Below are 24,262 nucleotides of genomic sequence, written 5' to 3'. Positions count from 1 at the left end.
TGACTTCACGTCTCCACCGCTAAGCTAAAGGAGGCTAATGTCGGGCTATAACGGAACTACAGCACGGTCACATGACTTCACGTCTCCACCGCTAAGCTAAAGGAGGCTAACGTTGGGCTATAAAGACCGCTAGAACTGAAGAACTTCTCAATGAGTGAGGGGGATATTTAAGATTGCAAGGCAGCGGTCCAAACTCTCTCGGGAACATTTAGACGGGGAATTTATTTCTTCCACAAAGAAAACCAAACTGCTTCTCCAATAATAAATCTATGCAAATGAAGTTGTGAGTGTAAACAAGTCCCTGAAAAGAAGCAGTAATTCATCACTAATTGCAAGAGTCAACACACCGAGCTGCCCCCCGGGGCCTTAACGTTCCTCCTCATTATCAGATCCCACTATCTGATCTGATCTGGGAGGGAAAACAGTGCCTCGTCTGCCTAACTAACTAGCAATGCTATCTGATCTGTGCAGCCATGACAGGACACACTTTCTCAAGGTCTGATAAACAATGGAAACCTAAAGGCCGTGCAAAATGTCTCCAAAGTCAAAGCAAAGACACAAACTCCTTTACTTCATTTGGAGGAAATGTCACTTGAGTTTCAGTTGAAAATATTTCCAACCAAGTGAAACATATTTTCTAAACTTGTTTCTGGGTTTTAGGACTCATTCCTGCACACATCTATACCTTATAACCATTCTATTAGGAAAAGGGTAATGAAAGGCTCAACAGTCATTTTCTCAAACAGCTGTGTTACAGGCCCGGCATGCTGTACTTGTGGTGCTGTTTTCCCTCCTGCTCTTCTCCCCCTCTCTTCACTGCAGCTAATCAGCAGCTGATCAGTACCTGCTGGTGCACCTGAGACTGATGGCTGATTGGATCCCCTCACCCTCAGCTGGCCTATCAGGAGGCAGGGCTGGGGAAGCACCCAGGAAGCTTTCTGTCTCTCAGACCTGGGCCTGCTGCTGACTCCATATCCTGCAGGATCCCTGTGTCAGTGTCTGATTCTAGAGAGTCTTGTTCTGTTTACTGTGGATGTGTGTGTGGTGGGAGGTGGAGGCGTTAGGTAAGTTTGGGGTGCCCTCTACATTTCATCACGTAGTTAAAACCTGTTAGACACTAGGTTAGTGGATTAGTGTGTTTGGCTTTGTTCCATCCTTAGACAGTGAGGGGATTCTGTTTGAGTTTTGGTTTCTAAGGATGGATTTAGAGATAGGTCTTGTTTTGTTCTATTTATTTATTTTGTTTGGCACAATCTCCCTCGTCTCTGCTCCTCCTCCTCCTCCTCCTCCTCCTCCTCCTCCCTCTCACTTGAACAACTTCTGGGAAAATGGTACGTTTGTTTGGGACTATTTTCTGCAGCGTATTGATCCACATTTGGTGAACCATGGGTATTTGTAGTAGCAATATCTAATCAGAGATACAGGGATTCCATTAGGTCAGGCTGAAGCCCTCCTGTGGGCACCGGTCAATCCTAACAGTAAATACTGACCCAGATCTAATGCACACTGCAGGGTTTGGAGGGTTTCTCTCACCAGCATGTTTTTTAGTTCCTTTCTTACTTTTTTACGCTGATTTTGGGTCGTTTAGGTAATTTGGCGCACCCTTATCACCTGACCAGACCTGTTCTTGAAGTCAAAATGGAAATAAACAAAAGCTAACAGATCAGGACTGATTTGGATTTTGGCTTATCCCATCACTCACTTCCTTCCTTGATGAAATTGATTTATCCACAAATGCTTTAAGGTTGAATCAGACGGGATACTCGCTTCAGGAGGGTGCAGGCTTAGTCAGAAACCTGTAAACACTTCGTGAGTCACTTCATCCTGTCCGGGCACGAGAGGTTTCTACACCCGTCCCCGACTGGCACATTCGCATAGGTGGCTTCATTTGTGAAAATGAGACAAGGTGGATCATGTTCCTGAGTTCAAGTCTCAACAGCACTTTGTGTGATTAAAGGGAACATAACCTCTCTCATTTACAGCCCGAATAAACGCTGCTATCAAAGCTCTATTTGTTTTAGACAGATTATTTGTCTGGTTGTCAAAATATACTCCTCTGGTGGATTTTGCACCTCAAGTGTAAATCCCCTTTTCATTTAAATTACACGGCCTTAAGCATTGGTCCACTTTACTGCTGGAAAAAATCCCTGGATAGGACATCAGAGAAGGCATTAGGTGCCTTTAGCCTAGCGGTTCACCTCTGATAAGCTAAAGGTGGCTAATGTTGATGACGTCTCATTTAGACACTTCCTCCGTTTTTATGACACAGAAAATGTGGACGTCCGCCAGTGGGGTATTTACTGATGTATGAACCAAAAACACATTCAGAAAACCATTGACTTCCAGACAAGGGAACCAGACGTGATAAAGTACTGACTCTCTTCCGGTTTTAGGACTCATTCCTTTACAACCCCATTTTATTGTAAACAATCTCAGTTTTAAAAGCTGGTTTCGGACTGGTTTTCGGTATCAGGGGACAATTGTTGTTGAGTCATTGGTAGGTGGGACGGAGTTGTTTCAGTTTACCCCAGACATCTTTATAGGGGGTTGAACTGAAAATCTATGTACCTGCAAAAAAGGACAAATACAAACTGTTTCCTCAAAGTTGCAAAACCAAAAACTACACAAGAGCGTGTTCGGGGCTGTCCACATACCTTTATCATGTGTTTAGGAGGCTCTGTGTAGTTACAGCTTCTATTAGAGCTAATGATACGACAACCTTATGTGAACCATAGTTGTTATATATATTTTAAAAGTCTGACTTTTTTTTCCTCAATATTCTGACTTTTCAACAAAAAATGAATGACCAGGTTTTTTTCTCCAAAATTCTACATTTAAAAGAAAACCTAAAAGTGAATTTATTATAAGATATACGTTTTTTTTCCCCAAAACATTTAAAAATGTTGGTCAGATCTATAAAACAAACTGATCATGTGGCCCTACCCCTCTTCAGTAAATACCTAATTAAGTAATGATGACAGGATCTGTAGTTGGGACAAAATCTCTCTTTAGTGTCCCCTGGTCTCCAGCTGTGTGAGTCTCTCTTTAGTGTCCCCTGGTCTCCAGCTGTGTGCGTCTCTCTTTAGTGTCCCCTGGTCTCCAGCTGTGTGCGTCTCTCTTTAGTGTCCCCTGGTCTCCAGCTGTGTGCGTCTCTCTTTAGTGTCCCCTGGTCTCCAGCTGTGTGCGTCTCTCTTTAGTGTCCCCTGGTCTCCAGCTGTGTGCGTCTCTCTTTAGTGTCCCCTGGTCTACAGCTGTGTGCGTCTCTCTTTAGTGTCCCCTGGTCTCCAGCTGTGTGCGTCTCTCTTGAGTGTCCCCTCTTCTGTATGCTGAAGATGTTTCTTTCTGTGTTTTTATATTTGCAGCGTTTCTGAAGCTGCAGCATGTTTCTATAAATGTTTTGGTCGTTGTTTGCCCCTTTTCTTTCACCGTAGATATGAATTATTTACTGCCATTATCATCTTATAAAGACCCACTCCCTTGTTGGAAGGGATCCAATGAAAGAATGAAGAATAAAGCAGCATTTCTTTCTGAATTTACGTCATGAATATATAAATTACCTCAGTAAATACAACTCTTGACATAAGGGTAATCCTCCGTATGAACAGAACCCAATCACCCTCTTCAACAAAACACATTTGTCATCCTGAGCTTGAATGCATTCCTCGTGAATATCAAATACACCTGCTTCAGCTCAAAAACAGCTTGATTTAAAGTGCTGTGAGACGTCTCTCCATTAAACTGTAATCCTTGGGCACACTGGCCTTTGGGGTGTGGAATAACCTGAGCTACCTGGAGATTATGTGAAGAGGACAGGGCTTGTCGGGACTTGTAGCGCCAGAGCTAATGCTACGCTAATTTGCCTGAACATCAAAGTCAGCACCAGTTGCAACTGTCAAAGATGAACATGCATGAGGGGGTTTCAGGTCTCTTCTAACCAAGCCGTCTCCAAAAATCCCTTGAGTCTGCAGATGAGTGACTTTGTGAGTGACCTCTGACAGACTTTCTCATTATGAAGTTCCATTTCTAGCTTTGTCCCATGTGTGACACGCCCCAGCTCACTCTGCTCAGACTTGCAACAGTGCATAAGGACATATCAATCAATTTCCAGCCATCCTCAGTGGGCCATAACTCGCGGTTGGGTTTTTAGAGCTGCAGTAATGCACCTCAATCAAAGTGTAAATGTGCCCCGGGGACATTGGCAACCAATACAGGTATGCAGAGGCAATTTGCTAAAGCACAGAGACCCTGCAAATGTTTTATATTCACACAGGGAGTCTGAATCGAAATGTAAATCACTCACATGGAGATGGTTGCCTATATTTCTGTCCAATCTGCTTATAAAATAGGAGGATGACATCGTGCTGGCTGATCCGATTACATCCAAATCCCAGAGAGACTATATATCTGCCAGCCAGTAAAACCTCATGATATGTTTCAGGGTCATGCTGCATGTTCAAAACTGACTGTCACACCGCTGGAGAGGAAGCTTATCAATAGTGTCTTGTTCTCAAAAACCATGTCTTACAAAGGAGATAACCTTGTATACTTTGACATAAAAAGCCAGTTAACCCTTGTCTACCTGTCAAAACTGCCTACAGAGTTCATAAAAAGTCATGTTCAGAAGAAGCTATATCACGTAGACGGTTGTAACTGTCCAGCTCTGTTGTGATTGGTCAACAGCTTAGAGATGTCCCGCCCCTTAGCCTATCAAGTACAATGTGTTGGAATGCTAGCCAATAGGAGTGTAAGTTGTACATAGTGATGTCACTTTGTTCCTGAAGTAAACAAAGGAGTCCGAAGGAGGCGTTTTGTTGTGGGAGAGAAATTCCCTCTTGAAGGAACACAGGGATTGTAGCCTTTGCAGACCATTTACATGCACTAAAATCCATTTACACACTACAGGAGAGGGAAGACCCCAAAAAGCAGTACAGAACCTCTTTCTCTTACCTGTTTTGGGATCCACATCAAAGTAGGTCCGGTGAGACTCCAGCATCTGGAAGGAAAGCTTGCCCTCAGAGGAAGTGTCCACGTCCACGGCCGTCACCTGGACGACGGACTTGACCGTGTTCACGTTCTCCGGGACGGATGCGAAATAAACCGGCTGAGAAAGCTCCGGAGCGTTGTCGTTAACGTCCAGCACCTCCAGGAAGACGTGAGTCCAGGAGATCAGCGGCTCCGTGCCCAGGTCGGTGACGTACACAGAGAGCCAGTAGTGAGGCGTCATCTCGCGGTCCAATACCTCTGTGGTCCGGATCACACCTGAGACACGAGGAAAGTGGATTTAGGATCAACTGTTCAGACAAATCTCTTTTCCAGAACCAGGTATTACTTGTTGAAACCCGCTGATGTGCCTCAGGAATTAATCTCTCATCAATGTAATGCTTTATAACTGTCACAGCCCTGAAGGCATTATCAATCACTGTGACTTTCATCCAGTTTGAGTTTGGATTGGTGCCCAAAAGCTCATCAACATGACGCATTTCTGTGGCCATAACTAATTCAAAACTCTGTTAGTGAACAAGAAGCTTGGTGCCACGGGTTAGTTGTGATACGCCGGGGGGAAGTCGACTTTCCCTGCACATACCAAAACCAGTTTAGAGTCCGGATGACCTGCGGCAGAGCTGAAATGACAGCAGCATAGGAAAAGAGATATATTCCAGTGTTTCAATATGACAGAAAACTCTATCCGCCCTGATTGTATCTGAGTGCAGCGGCAGGCTGAAGGAATGCAGAGGGATGTGTTTAGAGGTCGTAGGGTATCCTCTGCAAAGGATATACGCTGATGGAAAAACACACAAACCGTCTAGAAACACGCCAGAGGAAATGTCATGTTGCACAAGAACATGAGGAAATGTATTGCTGTAAAAAATGTTCTGAGATCCATGTCACTCAAGATGATAACAAAAAAGTTAGAGTGAAGTGTACATCATAGTTTTCTACTTAAATCCCCCCCTCTTACATTGCAACATGCAGTTTGAGACAAAATACATAACATGGATGTATGCGTAGGAGGATTAGAGTATGTGAACTATTTTTGGATTATTATCTGACAAGAAGTGGTTTTATTTTAAAGGGTAAAAAGACAGAATCTATTTTGAGAATTTAAAATGAAACAGCTCATTAGTATTCAGATCTTTTCTTATAAAAAACCTGATGTCTTAAATTAAAATGGGGGGGGGGGGGACTGAACTCTATGTTTATTTATTTGAAAGAGATATAAAAGAGAGATCTGACCAAAAGTGGTTTTATTTCAGAGGTTTATAATGAACTCATAATTATAGTTTTAGACTTTAAATTAAACCGTTCATTATATTTGTTTTAATCTGAAAATTCTGAAATAAACGTAAAAATTCTCGTTGAATTTTAGTTTCCTAAATTCTGTCTTTTTTTTCTCATTTGATTTTTTTTATCTCACAACAAAACAAACAAATATTTTCGGTCGGACCTCAAAATTGTTGTTCTGTTTTGTTTGGTTATATTTTGTATTTATATCAGGCATTACTCAAAGTATGTGAGTGTAATAACAGAGTTTAGGATATAAAAAATGTATTCTAACTAATTACAACAACAAAAGGATAATGTGGTTTACCTGTTTCCTCATCGATGGTGAACACTCCAAGACCAGAGCCTTCATGGATGTGGTAGCGGACCACTCCGTCTCTGCCGGGGTCTTTGTCTGAGGCTGTAAGCGAGACCATTGATGTCCCCACTGCTGCATCCTCCATCACTCCGGCTTCATACACAAACTCTGAGAACACAGGCCTGTTCAGGTTCTCGTTGACATCCAGAACCTGAATCTCCACAAAGCAGGAGGAGGAGAGGGAGCGAGGCAGGCCATGGTCCACGGCTCGGACCGTGAGGTTGTAAATCGGACGCCTCTCAAAGTCCAGCTCCCTCTCGAGGATCAAGGCCCCCGTGGAGGGGTCGAGGTGGAAGATCCCGCCCTCGGTGTTCTTGAGGTTGTAGTTGATGATGCCTCCGCTGCCCAGATCCAAGTCAACGCCCTCAACCCAGACGAGGAGGGTGCCCACGGGTACATCCTCTGGGACTTTTATTTTGTAAACCTTGGGTACAAACTTGGGTGGGTTGTCGTTAACGTCCTGCAAAACCACCACAAGGTCAATCATGGAGAACAGCTGAGGGCCGGGTTTGGCTTGATCTCTGGCTTCGATCCGGAGGTCGTGCCTGGGTGAAGTTTCTCGATCCAACGCACCCGTTACCGTCACCTCACCGGTCAATTCATCAATGTTGAACATGTCAGTGGACGTCAGCAGGGAGTATTGGACAGTACCGCTCGCATCTACGTCAGGATCGATAGCCCGAGCTGTAAAGATAATAGAGTCCTGCTCTTTGTTTTCAGGCACGCGTATCACATACCTCGGCTGATCAAACACCGGAGGATTGTCGTTGACGTCCATGACGTTCACCGCGATGAACTTCCACGCAGATGTTTGCGGTATACCCAGGTCATAAACAGTGACGTTCAAAATGTAGAACTCCTTACTCTCTCTGTCTAATGGGCAAACCAAATGAAGATCACCAGAGAAAACATCAATGGAGAAACAGCCGTCTTCATTCCCACTAGATATGGAGTACACCAGCTTACTGTTGAACCCAGTGTCGGTGTCTGTGGCCTTGAATTGGATAATGGAGGAGTTCAGCGGGTGGTCCTCAATCAGGTCGATTGATCCCGGGATGTTCGCTTCAAACTTGGGAGAGTGACGGTTGGTGATGTGAACATCAGAGAACATGTCTTCCTGTTGACTGGTTAAAATGGGCTTGATCGACTCAATCAGTTTATCCGTCAGCTGTTTGAAAATGCCCGTCTCCTGGCAGACGAGCGTCGCTTCATCGCCTCTGTTCGTCACAGTCACCCGGACGAGTGAAGCCTCGGAGGAATGCTTTCCATCAGAGGCTACAACTCTCAAATCGAACGAAGCTGCTCTCAGGGGGATATGTTGTTTCAGGGTGATTGCTCCTGACACCGGGTCAATAGCAAAGACTTGCAGCTCATTCCCTGACTCGATGATGTACCTCAGCTGCTGCAGCTCGTCCACATCGATGGCTGACAGCTCGACGATCGTGTGTCCGACGGGTAAGTCCTGCGGTACGGTGGTGTTGCAGCCCACCCTCTCAAACAGAGGGGTGTTGTCGTTCATGTTGTTCAGGGTGATCGTCACGGGGCATTCGCTGACCTGACTGAAGGGGCTGCCGCTGTCTGACGCCCAAACCCTCAGGTGGTACCGCCGTTTCATCAGCTCGTAGTCCAAATGTTCGGAGGTTGAGATGACGCCTGTGAACGGGTCTATTATAAAGGGTAGGGGACCGGCGCTCGCCATGGCGTACGTCACAAAGCCGTTTTTGCCTTTATCTTTGTCAGAGGCAACTACTTTCAACACACTGCTGCCAACCGGGGAGTTCTCATCCAGCGTGGCCTCATAGAAGGTGTGGGCGAACTGTGGGCTGTTGTCATTCTCATCGATAATCTCGACCACTACGTGAGTCTCAGCCTCGCCGTGATTGGCCACAACTTCAAACTCGTATCGATCCTTCCTCTCGTAATCAAACTTCTTCGTTGTTATGATGATTCCTGTTTTGGGATTTATCTTAAATTGAGTGCTGTCCGGATTGTTCTTGATACTAAATGTGACGTTATAAGGTACCGCCGTGACTGACACCTTAACCACATGAGTTTTAGGGGGGGAAAACTCACTCAGAGTGACAATGTAGGTGTCCTCCAAAAATGCCAGGGGGCTGTAATGATAGGCAGGAATGTGGATGTGAGCAGCTGGAGAGAGTAAACTCGGGAAGCTCCTGTCTTTAGCTTGAAGGGACAGATTCAGCCCAAAAGGACTCTGAGACCAGTTAATCCTCTTAGTAGAGATCACTTGGAAGTCAGTGCCCTGCACACCTGAAGGGATTATCTCAAAACACTTGTGGGGATCCCCTCCAACTATACTCAGGGACTCAACAGGCTTAACGCCGGCCTCCACGTGGACATTGATAGTTATTCTGCCATCTGTGGACACTGTGGGTTTGGGGGCCGGAGTGATGACCGGAGAACTCGTTGGCATCTTTTGTACGTTGATTGTAACTCTGGCCACATTACCAAACTTCTGAACGCCCGATATCTTCTTTGTCCTGTCCTCTGCCATCACGGTGAGGTCGTACCTCCCGGAGCGGGTGTGATTGAGCCTCCTGACGAGGCTGACGGTGCCCGTGAAAGGGTCCACGACAAAGGGGTGAGCTCTGCTGGTGAAAGAGTAGTAAAACCGAGCGTTGCTGCCGATGTCAGCGTCCGTAGCGCTGACTCTCACCACACTTGACTGAAGCGGACTGTCCTCCCTGATGGCCTGGTTGTATGAGGCAGGATAGAAAAGAGGCTTTAGGTCGTTGGTGTCAAGCACCTGGACAAACACCTTGGTCTTCGCCTGGAAGTCAGAGGTTTGTTCTGTGGCTGACACTGTAAGAGTGTAAGAGTCTCTGACCTCCCTGTTGAGCTGTGCGGAGATACTGCTGCGTGTTTTGATCCTGAGGAAGCAGAAATCCCCAACCTTAACCTCCGCTGCTTGGAAGAGTCCGTCGTCATCACCTGAGACAACGTTATATTTGATTTCCCAGAACACATCGGTCACCTCGATTCCCATCTTCACCGGCGTCTCGACGTACGTCCGCGGGGCAGAGTTCTCGAAGATGGTGGCGTTGTACAGATGATGTGTGAACCTCAGCGGCAAGCTGCCTTTGCCTTTTCCCATAATCCCCTGACACCTCGTAAAGTGTAGGAGGACGGATGCCAAAGCAAGAAGAGTTGATCCTAAAGACGCCATCTTTGGCACCTCCAATCTTCGGACCTGAGAAAAAGAAAGAAAGGAAAGACTGTCAGGTGATGTATGATAAAATCAGGACAGGTAGACTTGTGTTTTACCTTGTATATCTGCAAAGAAAACAAGTTTTAAGTACACAAGTCTTGTCTTGTACCTACACTATTTTGTAAATAGTCTAATCATTGCCCCTAAGCTCTGGAAGAAACACAAAAAGGACACAGATTTCTCAATGACGCGTATCTGACTCCTGTCCCGACTTGTTCAAAGAAGTAAAACAATGTATTGTCTCAGAAGGATGCCAGACAGGTGGAAGCCCGAAACCATCCCCCATATAATTATTCCTTTAGGGGGCCAAACACTAGCAAAAAATACCCATCACAAATTATTACTTCTAAGCCTTTGTCATCCCAGAGCTATGAGGAGGGATTTGTAGTTGTATGACTCAGCATCGGGCAGAGGACTGTGGGTGGTGCAGTCCTGATCCCAGTGCACACGGCTGTATGTGTTCAGTCTGAGCTGGTGATCAGAGAGCCCGAAGGCATGAGACACAGAACTGCTGTTTTTATAATCAACAGAAGATCCACACACATCCCACCCTGTCAGCATCTCAAGATCTCCTTTAACGAGGGGGGGCTTAGCCAGAAATGCTGGAAATACATTCTCATTTTCATCACTGACGGCAATAAAGCTGAAGCGCCTCGGATGGAAACCACAGCCTGGATCATTCAAACGTTTACAATGCTCGTAAACATTTATTGAATGCTAGGTTTAATTACACTGCAGTGTGTTGTACTTGTTTTTACAGGTTATTCAACACGTGCATTAAACAGATCTAAAGAATCTGAAGTTAATCTCATCTATTTGAGTTTTTCCTGTCTACTACATCTGCCTTTTCCTTCCAATAAAAGCACTTTCCTTAGAAGTACAGTCATATTCCAACTGTCTGCCTTTGAACTAAATCTGGATCTTAATCTGTCATACCTCAGTGTTGATGTAATCAGAATCCTTTGAGTTATTCCTTCGAAGTTGAGCTCAGGATTTAGCATTTCTTGGTGTGTGAACCAGATAAACTTTGTGCAGGGAAAGTTAGTCAAACCTCCAACTGGTGGTAAAAACAACAAGGAGGAAGTGATGAGGACTTTTTACACAGCGACTTTATAGAAATGAAGCCCAAAGAATAAAAGATTAGAATCCCACAATCAGTTCAGTGTTTCCCTCTTGTTATCACACATTGAGGAACCATTTTGACAGACAAGAGACACATCTTTATATATAGTAAGGTGTCTTTTTACTCCTCTTCGAGAAATATGCTTGTTCATAGAGTGTTATCTGTACCATCTGACCCCATATTTAGGCCATGGGAGTCCAAAGTAAATCACACGTACACGGGAAAGACAAAAGACGCCTTCACATGGTGATGAATACCGGTGTCATACACGCTCGTGGGACTGATATGGGTTACGAAAACAGCTCTCCAGGTTAACGTTGAGGTGTGTGTGTGTGATGTAGACTGGCGCTGGGGCTCTCGGTGGAGGGTGACAGGTATGTGGGGTTTATCTCCACTCAGGTTCCCTCGGTGACAGGTAATCAGATTACCAGAGTCAGGGTCACTATTTGGGTTTCAGGAGGGATTTGAGCTTGTAATCTACGTTTTCCTGCAGTGTCAGTTTTCAATCCTTGACATCGGCAAGGCCGGATAACAGTAGGTGTTAGCAAAATGTAGTCTAGGGACACTTTGCAGTTTTGTTTTTAGTCTGCAATATCATACACTCCGGTTTCTTGAGTTGGTAAACTCGAATGAACCTGAAACCAAAAGGAAACGTTGGTGTTTTTATCCAAACATCCATTGCTGCAGGGCAGACACATCAGGCCATCACTGCTGCTACTGAGGTCAGCAGTACACACACACACACACACACACACACACACACACACACACACACACACACACACACACACACACACACACACACACACACACACACACACACACAGGCCAGCTCTTTGCTGCAGGCTGAGGCAACAAGATCCTTTCTGCTGTCTGATATATCAGCAGGGGGATATTGTCAACCAGAGACCCACAGTTTGTGTTTCCTAGTTACCGGGCAGATCTGGATGAATGATGGTAAATATAATCCCCTTAAATCAGACTGTAGTTCACCTGCAGTAAATCCAGCAGCTACCCTGCAGTATACAAAGCCATTCAAACTAGCTGCACCTTTACCAGCTCTGAGAACACTTTAATGATCAATCATTATAAAACATATCAGAGATATTATTCTGAAATGGACCAATCAGACAATGACTACTTTTACTGTCGCTACTTTAAGTACATTTAGAGGAGAGTACTTTCTACTTTCACTGGAGGAACATTTAGAATACTTTTACTGTGACAGAGTATTCCTACACTCTGGTACTTCTACTTTACTCAAGTACAAGACCTGAGTACTTCTACTTTACTCAAGTACAAGACCTGAGTACTTCTACTTTACTCAAGTACAAGATCTGAGTACTTCTACTTTACTCAAGAACAAGACCTGAGTACTTCTACTTTACTCAAGTACAAGACCTGAGTACTTCTACTTTACTCAAGTACAAGACCTGAGTACTTTCTACTTTACTCAAGAACAAGACCTGAGTACTTCTACTTTACTCAAGTACAAGACCTGAGTACTTCTACTTTACTCAAGAACAAGATCTGAGTACTTCTACTTTTACTCTGAACCAGATCTGAGTACTTCTACTTTACTCAAGTACAAGACCTGAGTACTTCTACTTTACTCAAGTACAAGATCTGAGTACTTCTACTTTACTCAAGTACAAGATCTGAGTACTTCTACTTTACTCAAGAACAAGATCTGAGTACTTCTACTTTACTCAAGTACAAGACCTGAGTACTTTCTACTTTACTCAAGTACAAGACCTGAGTACTTTCTACTTTACTCAAGTACAAGACCTGAGTACTTCTCCCACCGTACAAGATCTGAGTACTTACTTTACTCTGACAGTAAACTCAGTAGTGTTTATCTCAGCTCTCGGTTCCTCTCGGTCCTCGGCCGTATCTTTTGACAGTATCTGTTGGACGGTCCTCCTGCACACAGGCTGCTTCCACCCACTCGCAGCACTTCTCTAAATGTAAAGCGAGTCACTCGTTTCCTGCGTGATGACTATTGCAACACGGACAAGTTGGATCACGGATCCATGGAGCTGCCGATCTGGCTTTGTGAACCCTGGGGTGTTTTCTAATGGGGGGGCAGGGAGTGTGGTTTCTGAAGCAGCAGTCAACAAGCCCTGCCTTGCCCAGTGGCACAAGGGGAATTATATGTTTGTACAAAGGTTGTTACCCAGAAGAGTGTGGTAGAATATTCAGAAAGTGGTCGTATTCAGGAATTAAAAGGATTTCAGGGAAACTATACGGCATTATTCCTCCTCCTCCTGTTCCTTCTGGGATTCATCCCATCAGCCTGTTTCCTGTTTTTTGTGAAGTGATTACACTCCCACTTTCAGAAAAGAAAGGTACACTGAAATATAATATCCAAGCAATCACATCAAGGCGCTGCTTTGGATGTGGGCGTTTCAAAAGAATAGCTTAACGGCTGACGTAGCTTTTGGTACATGAAAAAACGGCTTCATTCATCCGCCTCACACCTTCACCGTAACCCGACCTGCAGACATTAGATCTGTCCTGATTCCCGTGCAATATATAGGTGCACCTTCACTGACAACACTGAAAAATGTGTATATTTCAGCACATTTAAGTAGATAAGGTGCTCATTAATGCATATGTCAAGAACTATTAATCTGCCTTTTACAAATGAATGTTGATAGCTTCATAAACATTATGTATAAATCATGTCTACATACAAAAAAGGGAGGGTTTAAAGTAGTGCTGCTCTTTATCCTCATTTGACAGCTACACGGCTTCCTCTGAGACGTTATGCATAATAGCCAAGTTTCAATTTCCATAAAACAACCTTACCATCCATAGTCTGTGCTTGGGAACAATGTCACACGGTAATGAGTCTGTGCTGCAGAATGAAGCCCTGATGGATGAAAAGGCTTCACTGGATGCCAGCCTATTAAGCCACACTCTTGCATTATGGTGGGGGAAAATACAAAAAGTTACAAAATAGTTTTAAAACGTTGTTTTCGCTCCACCAGATCACAGGGGGAAATGTCAAATTTGACAGTGAAATGCATAAATTACAGCAGGAGGTCCCGGATAGAAAGGATGTCTGTCAGGGCTTTAGCATTTAGTGCCATGGTGAAGTTTTTCTGGCGTCTGGGAAAGTGATTAGCAACAACCATCAGAGGAGCAAATTATAAACTATCAAAGGTCCCGATGCACACCGGCTGGTCGTACAAAAGCTCATGTGGACAGTCTATAATACCTCTCACTGGCAGAAGGTCAGTCGAGGATCCACAGCGATGAAATACATATAAAAACAAGCTAACCTAGGGACGTCCATTTATCAGCGTGCTATTTAGATAGCAAACCTGAGCTATCTTTGTTTAAACTTTAAAGCTAGTGTTAGCTATGTTTTACACCAGCTAGCTAACATTAGCCATATTTGAACTTGTTTGCTTGCTTACGTTAGCTACCTATCTAACACGCTAGCTAAGTAATAATCCAGCTAGCTATTAACACAGGGGTGGCTCTTACTATTTTACACCCTATGGTTAAAGTGTGGAGCTGTGTCTACGTTCAGGCATGAGACGTTCAGAGACTTTAGCTATCAAGCTAACTAGCCAACGCTGGCTATATGTCTGTCTGTCTGTCTGTCTGTCTGTCTGTCTGTCTGTCTGTCTGTCTGTCTCTCTCTCTCTCTATTTTAAGTAAATGTATTATTATTAAAAAATAATACTAATAATAATACTAATAATAATACTAAATAATACTAATAACTACTTCACTCACTTCAGCATTTAGCTAGCGTACGTTAGCTACCTAGCTCATAGTTAGCCGAATATACAACTATGCCAAATTGGTGGCTCTCATTATTGAAATTAGAGCTATTATTATTGACCTTTCCATTTGGCAGAAACTGCATTAAATGCCTTTTAAGGAGGTAATGAAAAATAAGTAATCACATTTATAGACTGCTTCTTTTTACTGAGCATAGTATATTACTACCCTAACCCTACCCCCCCCCCCCCCCGACCTATCAATCATCTTTCGGTGCAGCCTACTCCAAACATCTGACAGCAGCTGAGGCGTTAGACCACCATGCAACAGATAAAATGTGCGCTGGTGTTGAGAGCTCGCGTTGATGGTTAAATATGAACGAAAACAATAAAGCATTCACTCCTGCAGCTACACTGATCCCTGGCATGTGCTCCTGCTGCACGATCACAAAGAAGGTCATTAAAATCAGGCAGAGGACTGGGTGAGCCCGAGCTGTCATCATCCATCACTTCATCGCCCATCCATCCCTGCATGCTGTCGTTTATATGATCTGCCTCCCAGCATAGCTCTCACTTTATGACTTTTTCCTGCATGACTGTCGTCTGCACTTAACGACTCAGCCTCTGTGTGCAGTCAGTGGGGAAATCTATCCGTCTCTTTCGGAGCGTTGGACTTCATTATCAGTTTAACGTTAGCATCAGATTCAAAGTGTAGAGTTTGATGGCACACAGTCAGTTTTTGATAGTAGATTAGATATATGATACTCATTCACAAATGGGAAATTGTTGAGTCACAGCAGCACGTTAAGAAGGCTCAGGCAAGGCTGCAAAAATATAATTATAACTTAGAAAATGTAGACGTCAATATATCAAATATAACTCGTCAAGCACTTCAATTACAGACCAGATCAGACAATGTTAGTTAACACATAGTCAGAGGTGGGAGAAGCACTCAGGTCTTGAGTAAAGTAGAAGTACTCAGATCTTGTACTTGAGTAAAGTAGAAGTACTCAGGTCTTGGTAAAGTAGAAGTACTCAGGTCTTGTACTTGAGTAAAGTAGAAGTACCAGAGTGTAGGAATACTCTGTCACAGTAAAGTATTCTAAATGTTCCTCCAGTGAAAGTAGAAAGTACTCTCCTCTAAATGTACTTAAAGTAGCGACAGTAAAAGTAGTCATTGTCTGATTGGTCCATTTCAGAATAATATCTCTGATATGTTTTATAATGATTGATCATTAAAGTGTTCTCAGAGCTGGTAAAGGTGCAGCTAGTTTGAATGGCTTTGTATACTGCAGGGTAGCTGCTGGATTTACTGCAGGTGAACTACAGTCTGATTTAAGGGCTGATTATATTTACCATCATTAATCCTAATCTGCCTAGCAACTAAAGGGATTAAATAAATGTAATGGAGTAAAAAATGTTTAAATACTCAAGTAAAATACCTCAACATTGTACTTAAGTAAAGCACAAAAAAGATGTTCTCCATTTACCTACAAACACATCGCTAAAAATAGAGGAAAAAACACTAATTTTTTTACCCAGAGTACACTAAATCAAGTCTAATTTAATAGGATTTAATGTAGACACGCTTTCATTTACTGCTAAAACACTGCAAAACTGTAAACCCAAAACGCCATCTGCAGAAACTCTCACCAGCCTCTGCAGGGGTGCATAATCCAGGAGGTCCCCGCCTGGAGGGTCAGGGGTTTGGGAAGGTCGTGACTTCCTCTAACCTCTCTCACACCACGGCATGAAGCCAGGACATGGAGGCCTTTAACTGGAGACCAGTGCTCATATTGGGATGGACTACAGAGCGCTCTGATGTAACTCAGAGTTAGAGTTAATGCTATGCTGATTTTACCATGCTCTGTTAATCAAACGGAGATAAATAAGAGCATTCACTGAGGGTGGGAATCGTGAGCCGGTTACACGTTGTCTGGTTCGATTGGAGTCCTACAGCTCGGGGTTCTTAATCCCTTTCTTAATGCTCTGATTCTGTTTGTAACGCACTTTGAATTGCCTTATGTTGTAAAGTGCTATATAAATAAACTTGCCTTTTATCAAAGTTCAATTTAAAGAAGAAGTCATTTTTAGTGTGTTCAGACAAGTCTACAAGGAAGTCTGTTTCTGACTGAGATCTGCAGAGGCTGGTCCCTACCCTAAAACTTTTACTGTCGCAGCGTCTGTAAAAGCGGTGTTGTTGCACCACTGTGGGCACTCGTAAAAGCAATGAAGAGTCACGGAAAAGTCCTGGAGATGAGATTTAAAGCAACTGGCGGAAACACTGTGAGAATGAAAGTTGCATTTACACTTGAAAGTGTTTGTTAAACTCCCTTTAAAGCTGGAGTCTGGGACTTGTGCATGTATGTCTGTGGCATTCAATCCCCCCCAGACCAAAAGCACAGCAATGTCTGTCTTAATATCAAACGATGTCCTGCCAACATCAGTTACACTCTAAAGACTTTTCCATTTGAACTGTTTGGTAATACTATATGTTAACTGTACTATGAGCTATTTTATTGACCTCTAATTAAATCTTGTATGATTACAGGATTGCAGACTTTGGGTACCGGAGTGAGGTTTTGATATCATGGGTTTATTACACATATGCGCACTAAATGCCTGCTATCCTGTCCGTAGCGGGACCTTAGCCTATATACATATATTCATCGACAGCTGGAGCGGATGCCAACTCAACACTGTAAATAACCAACCAAAACGATCGCCGAGAATAGTTCACTTTTTTGCCTCTTTTTTTTCAGTCTCTTGGTTAGCCTGTTGTGAGACACTAACACTGTGGACCTCTGTCTCCCCTTCCGTAGCTCCTGGAGCCGAGCCAGGTACACCAAGAAGCACCACAGAGTCATTATCAATGTCCACATATGAGATGTTGGATCATGTTCATACGTCATCCTGCAGTCACTAACAGAGGATGGATGTGGTTCTGTAAAAGCATCCTATCACTGCCCTGTAGCTGTGATGGATCCCAAATAACATGCATTCTTTACAATGCTGCTAATGCTAACGGGAGGAACAAACACTCATTAGTTTGAGCTGGAAGTGTGAAAGGTGTGGCGCTACATTAGCTGAATATTCCCATATTTTCTGGTCCTCTCAGAGCTGCAGGGTTTTGCTATGTAGGCTAGAAGGTTGAGTAGAGGGGTCGGGTGTGTCCTTTCAACTTAAACTGCCCCACACACACACACACACACACACACACACACACACACACACACACAATACTATAATTACAGGGAGGGTCTGAAATGCCTCAGCAGCATTGCCATTAGCATGTCCAGCCCGTCAGTCTGACGGTGGGACCCCGCTGCATGGGATGGATACTTGATGGAGTCGTAGATAGGTGTGTGTTTGGGGTAGGTGTGTTTATTTGTTATGATTAAATCTAATCATCCCTCATGCCCCCCTCGTTTAGATAAGGTTTCCTGGGTGATTTCCTGCAGCTATACTGAGTCAGATAGCAGTCAAAGCAATAAAACAGTGAGTGGAAGAGGCCAACAGGCTAATTGCATGAGGGTCATATCCATCCGTTCTTTATGACGGGCAGTTCCATCCATCCTCTGAGTCTAGACTTTATCTCAACTACTCCAAATAACCCTGTTAGCAGCACCGTCATTAATACAGGGGTGCAGGAGTGAGTCCAAAAACTTGGAAAAGACGTAGCATTTTATTGCTTCCAGTGCCCTGGTCTGGAGGTCAAAGCTTTTCTGAATGAGTTGTCGATTGTTAGTCTGAAATAAGGTCTAATACGTCAGAAAGTAGTACTGGATTTTAAAAGAATAGAGGATGCTAACATGTGTAAAAATGAGACGACTAAACGTCATCACGCCCAACATTAGCCGCCTTTAGCTTAGCGGTGGTGACGGTGAAGTCATGTGACCGTGCTGTGGTTCCTCTATAGCCCAACATTAGCTTTACCTCTTTTTGTTTGCCACAGAGATTATTTTCTGCTGTAATTTAGGAAAACTCGGGTAAAATGACACTGTTTGTTGTCGCCCTTGATAAGCTAACTTCTGAGTCACAAAAATACTTCATTACCGCAACACTCTCTGAGTAACATCTTTTGCCAAATCGGCCATTAGCTCATTTAAAAAGCTCTCAATATAGGCTGGATGGGTTGCTCATGTGGCTGTGATATTTCCGCATTTCTGCAGAAACACTTTCATGATGAGAAAACCAAACGGGCTCATCAGAGATATGGAGTTTCTCCATTGAAGTTTCTCTCTGCCTTAAAATCAAATGTACCCTTAGGCAACTTAGAGGTCAAATGAGGTTCCAAACTATTTGCAAAACAACCACCGTGTGTCGCTTTCCATTATAGAAAGTCAACTCTTTAAACAAATGATTTGGTCAGAGCTTTAAGGTTACCTTGTGTCTCATCCATCACTAATGTCATCCTCACCTGTCAGGAGGAACAACCTAACTCCTGACCAGACGCTTCTTAAAAAGAGACAAATGCTCATCATTTATTTTCCTGTCGTTGCATCGCAGAGGATTTGCGTTCATTGCTCAAAAACATAATTGAGCTGTTTGCACACTGAGGAGAGCAGCAGGAGGAAAGGGAAGGGAAAGGAGCGACTGTTTGACCAGACGTCAGGCTCTGCAGCGTGCACCGACATGCTGATCGTTACCTTTCAAACGCTGCGAGCTGAAACTGTCAGAAACACAAATCCCTAATGAAACAACCCACACACACACACACACACACACACACACACACACACACACACACACACACACACACACACACACACACACACACACACACACACACACACACACACACACACACACACACACACACACACACACACTCTTTTACATGAAGTTTATGTTTGAATGAACCTCTTAAGTGTACAATATCTCTTTGGGACCAGAGGTGGAAAGTTACTTGTATTGCTTCTTGTGCACTTCTGCTCCGACTCTTTTTGGAGGCAAATATTTTCTTTTTATTCCATTAAATTTTGCGGACAGCTTAAGGTCATTTGCAGATTCATATACTTAATAAAAAATAATTGAACTAAATAAATACAAATAAATAACTACATGTAAGTCAAACCTAAAAAAGCTATTGGATAATGATGTACAATAAGAGCTCATTTACCTGGCAGTACAAGAGTTAGCACTTCCTTTAGTAGCTGCTAAATTACAATGATTTCCCCATGAATGAACCACCTGTTATCATCCAGAGATATATTATTTTATATTCTGAATTTTAGTTTTGCCACCTTAAAGTATATTTGGATGCTAATGCTTTTGTACTTTTACTAAAGTACGACATTACCTGTAGCAGAGCACTTCTACACTTTTGTGGAACTTCTTTATGAAGTAAGGATGTGAGTACTGATTATACATCTTCACAGGAAGCTTATTTCAATTCAATTCTTATTATAAGAAGGTCTTATTTCCAGCCTCTGTGCTGCAACACACTCCTCCAGAGGCTCTGTGTTTACGCGCTCTCCGGGCAGTGTTTAGTGATATTAATCCTAAATACTGGTGTTACTCTGCACAGTAAACAGCAGAGTGAAGCGGGGTGAAGCGTGGTGAGCCTGGAACACTCACCCTGGGTCCAGCTAGACGACTCTTCCAGGAATATCTGCCTCCCCTCTCACACTTCAGGAACTTCAAACATCCTCAGACAGGATGGCAACAAGCTCCGTACTCCCATGGTGGTTTGGTTTAAAAAGTCCATAAGAGAAAAAGTTAAAAAAGACACTGTGAGTAACACACACACACACTCTCTCTCACACACACACTCTCTCACACACAGAGCTGCAGGAATGTGCTTTAACTGACGCTTGCTTCAACCTCAGTGCCTTCAAAGGCTCTGAACCAGTGAGACACCTCAACACTCCCTCAGGATCCCATCCCCACCCACTTCTCACACTGTCCCTCCCCACACACACACACACACACACACACACACACACACACACACACACACACACACACACACACACACACACACACACACACACACACACACACACACACACACACACACACACACACACAAACACACCCATTTGCCCAGATTGTGGGTTGTACACCCCCCCTTTTTCTGTTGCCTGTGGGTTCGGGCCTTTGGGCCTCGGCCAGGACTTCTAGGGTGTGTGTGTGTGTGTGTGTGTGTGTGTGTGTCTTGCTGCTTGTGTTTTTATCTCAGTCTCTGGGTTTTAATGACAGTTAAAGCATTTTATAATGTGTGTCTGTTGCTCTGCATTGAGCTTTAATGCTAAAGAGCTCTTTATTTTCCTCATGCTGCCCGTGCTGCAGCACCTCTGGGATTTGAGCGTCTGCAGACCATTTACGTGCACAGAAAACAACTTTTAATGTTTTTATTTTATTTTTGCCACTTTGAATTCCTTGTAGCATATGTGGTTTGCAGATGTGTGATGCTGCCCTCAGGGTCCAACACAGAAATACGTCATCACTGCACCGCTCAAGTACTAACTGAAACGGGTCAGTTCAACCAATTCCACCCCAAGAAATCCCATTTGCTCCCTTCATCTATCCCTAATCTGTTGTTACTGAGAGTTGCTGCACGTTTAACGTGTATTTTTGTTTTGTTGTCATATAGTTTATTCTTTAAATAAAAGTCTAATCTTTTCTAAATCTTAATCCAAACTTGGAGCGTCTCAGCCTCACAGAGAGGACGGAGTGCTGTTGGTTGTGTGATTGCAGCGGGCTTTATGCCGCTGTTGTGTAAACACTAGAAATAAATTCACTGCATTACGGCTCTCTAACTGCTGGCCTGGAGCCAGGACTGTGGTGAGAGACAGGAGGGGGTGTAAGTGTGTGTGATGGGGGTGTCTAAGTATGTGGCTGAATAAGGAGGAATTAAGTCCTTTCTGTCTAATCAAGATGAAGAGGGATGCTGCAAAAACACAAAAAACCTGAGCTAGCAGAGGCCTGCCAGGGGTCATCAAAAGGCTTCTTTCCAGAATTTTGAGAAAAAGTCAGGAAAAAGTCCGGATTCTGAGGAAAAGAGTTAAACAAAGATTAAGAATTATTAGAAAACAATCTGAAACAAATCAGAATACTGAGAATAGGTTCAAAATAAAGTCAACTCTGAAAGAAATTCAGAATAAAGTTAGAAAAAAAATCGGAATTTTCAGAAAAAAGTCAATTCTGAGAATTTAAGTTAAGTCAGATATCTGAAAGAGAAGTTAGAAAAAAATAGAATTTTGAGAAAAAGTCAGAGCAAAAAAACAAAAGTTTGGAAAAGTGAGACTTCTGAGAGAATTGTTGGAGAAAAATCTAAAAGCAGGTGAAAAAGTCACAATTTGGATTAAAACCCCATTTCTGTTAAAGAAATCCTACTGATTATTTCATTCATTAATAATCTTCTTTCTGATTTGAGGATTACAATTATAATATATATGTTATCTTATTTTAATCATATTTTGTCATGTTGTTGTGCAGCCCCTTATCACTGATCAATTTCAAAGGAAATGCATTTAAAAAAGAGGTCATTCATCATCAGGATTTTATTTATCTGCTTCTACGACATTGCAACAGCAGTCTGTGCTCTGTCCTCTCTCTCAGAGGGATTTCACAGAGGGATTTAGCCTCCAAATAAAGCGTCTGCAGATGCTCCGAGGGCTGCAGTCATTGGTGCAGTGGGGCGAGAAAAGTGCTGTTTAATAGCCCTTTAATGCTGAGGCCAGATGTCCTTTGACAGAAGAGCCGAGTGTTATTGTTTTATAGACCTCACAGACCATATAACCAAGCATTTAGCAGGGCTAATTATAAAAATGCATACTTTCTGCTCCGGGTTTTCAAACCAAAATGTTCATTGAACGTTCCTTAGTGACCTTTGAAAGGGTCCAACAGGAACACAGTGGGCTCTGGTGGTGTCTAAAGACTGGTTAATGGAGAACAAACTGGGAACAGTTACAGAAAACCTCCATCAGAGCTGCCGTCATTTTAAGTCACGCTGTTATCGCCACAGTTGGTACGCAGTGGAGTTTCAGGATGCCGCTCTCCCTTTTTTGGGAGTGTTTCCTTCATTAATGACCGCCTCGCTGCACATTATCCCTTATACATCTTTATCCTTCTGATTCATGTCCTTATATATGCTGACCTTTCCAATGCACTCCACCACAAACGCACCTAGAAATGTCACCATCCTTTTTGAAACTAGAACAGAAGGTGAGCAGAAGCTTTTCCCGAGGCTCCTTGTCCAGGATGTCCAGGCCAGATCAGAGAGACCTGATGATACCGAGGAGAGAGGGAACAAATGGAGAGACAATGAAATGTAAGGAGGGAGTTACAAAGGAAGGATGAGGTGAAGACAGGTGGAGGAAGGAAAGACAGGTCAAGAACATGGCTGTGTGGGTTGGATAAAGAGGTGGAGGGGAGTGATAAAGGGAGGAGGTCTGCTCCAGAAATAACCACCAACAGAAGGTGGGCACGAAGCCACCGGCAGCAGGTGAACCTGAGCTCAGAGCAGGAGAGCCTGGAGGAAATGAAGTCCAGCTTACGTAACAGGCTGCTGCTGCTGCGTCCATACCGCCCAACCTTTACATCCACACCATGGGGGGCATCATGACGTGCTTCTGTCCTGAAGTAAATGTTAGGGGTTTGTGTCCAAGAATCATGGTATTCTCCGTATGGTTCGCCTGATACAGGGCGCAGTGTTATTCTGTGTTGGGGGTTCTGGTTACAGCAGTCTCTGCCAGCTCTATCAACCTTTACTCACCAAAGAATCTGCTGTTAAGCTTTTCAACCAACAATTATGAAGAAACTACCCTTCTTCAGGTGAGAAACGAACCTTTAAGATGACCAATATGTGATTAGTTTATCAAAATAACGCACATTTGGGATTTGACAGTGCGGATTGGAGCTGTGAGGAGTTAGCTTAAAGAAAAACACGTCAACAAATGTTTGTAATTAGCCTCACTGCTGAACTATTCAATTAAATAATAATTATGATATAAATTATAAGAGCCATACATTTTTTTGAGTTAAGAATTGTTAAATATGCCAGACATTTTGCTCGGTATTATGCTAGATAACTAGCCCAAGCCCCCAGGAAGTGCGCTGGACGCTGAGGCAAATATGTGCAGTGGCCAAACGGCGGTACTACATCTTACGTGCTCCTAAAACATCTTTAAATAAGTAGATTATTTTTCTTTAAATAAACTACCCCGTATGAACCCTTTTTTTTTAGCCCTTCTTTGAATCATTAGCTTTTAAAAGTTGCACTCAAAGCAAAATCCTGATTTATTTTGTCTCTCCGATCATTCTACTGAGAGATCGGGGGCGGGGCTTAAGGGGAAACATAACTGCGCATGCTCTGTGCTCTCGACAGCCAGGCATGATGGGTAATTTGTACCCTTTTGTCTTTATGCGCCAATAAGCCTCTCTCATAGGAATGAACTCCTCCGGTGGTGGATCCAGTCCTTATATACCTCCATGGATGAGCCCAACATATCTGCCCTCTTCCCATGTTTGCTGCAAAGTTCCATATTGGAAAAGCATGAAACCAAATGATCCTTTCTCTGCTTTGT

The 24,262-nt window shown here is 43.4% G+C and overlaps 1 protein-coding gene across 1 annotated transcript in view; it reads right to left on the bottom strand.

The window, feature by feature from the left end:
- Positions 1 to 20,554, bottom strand: part of fat2 (FAT atypical cadherin 2) — a 76,459-nt gene extending 55,905 nt beyond the window's left edge. The window contains 3 exon segments of the mRNA XM_063876289.1: positions 4,948 to 5,259; positions 6,590 to 9,851; positions 20,310 to 20,554. Of these exon segments, the coding sequence (XP_063732359.1) occupies positions 4,948 to 5,259; positions 6,590 to 9,827 (3,550 nt within the window). The 5' untranslated portion in view covers positions 9,828 to 9,851; positions 20,310 to 20,554.
- Between the last annotated feature and the right edge of the window lie 3,708 nt (positions 20,555 to 24,262).

The sequence above is a fragment of the Eleginops maclovinus genome, chromosome 23 (assembly GCF_036324505.1).
Source record: "Eleginops maclovinus isolate JMC-PN-2008 ecotype Puerto Natales chromosome 23, JC_Emac_rtc_rv5, whole genome shotgun sequence".
Classification (NCBI taxonomy): Eukaryota; Metazoa; Chordata; class Actinopteri; order Perciformes; family Eleginopidae; genus Eleginops; species Eleginops maclovinus.
Note: the sequence above shows the minus strand (reverse complement) of the source record. Positions and strands in the feature narration are given on the sequence as shown.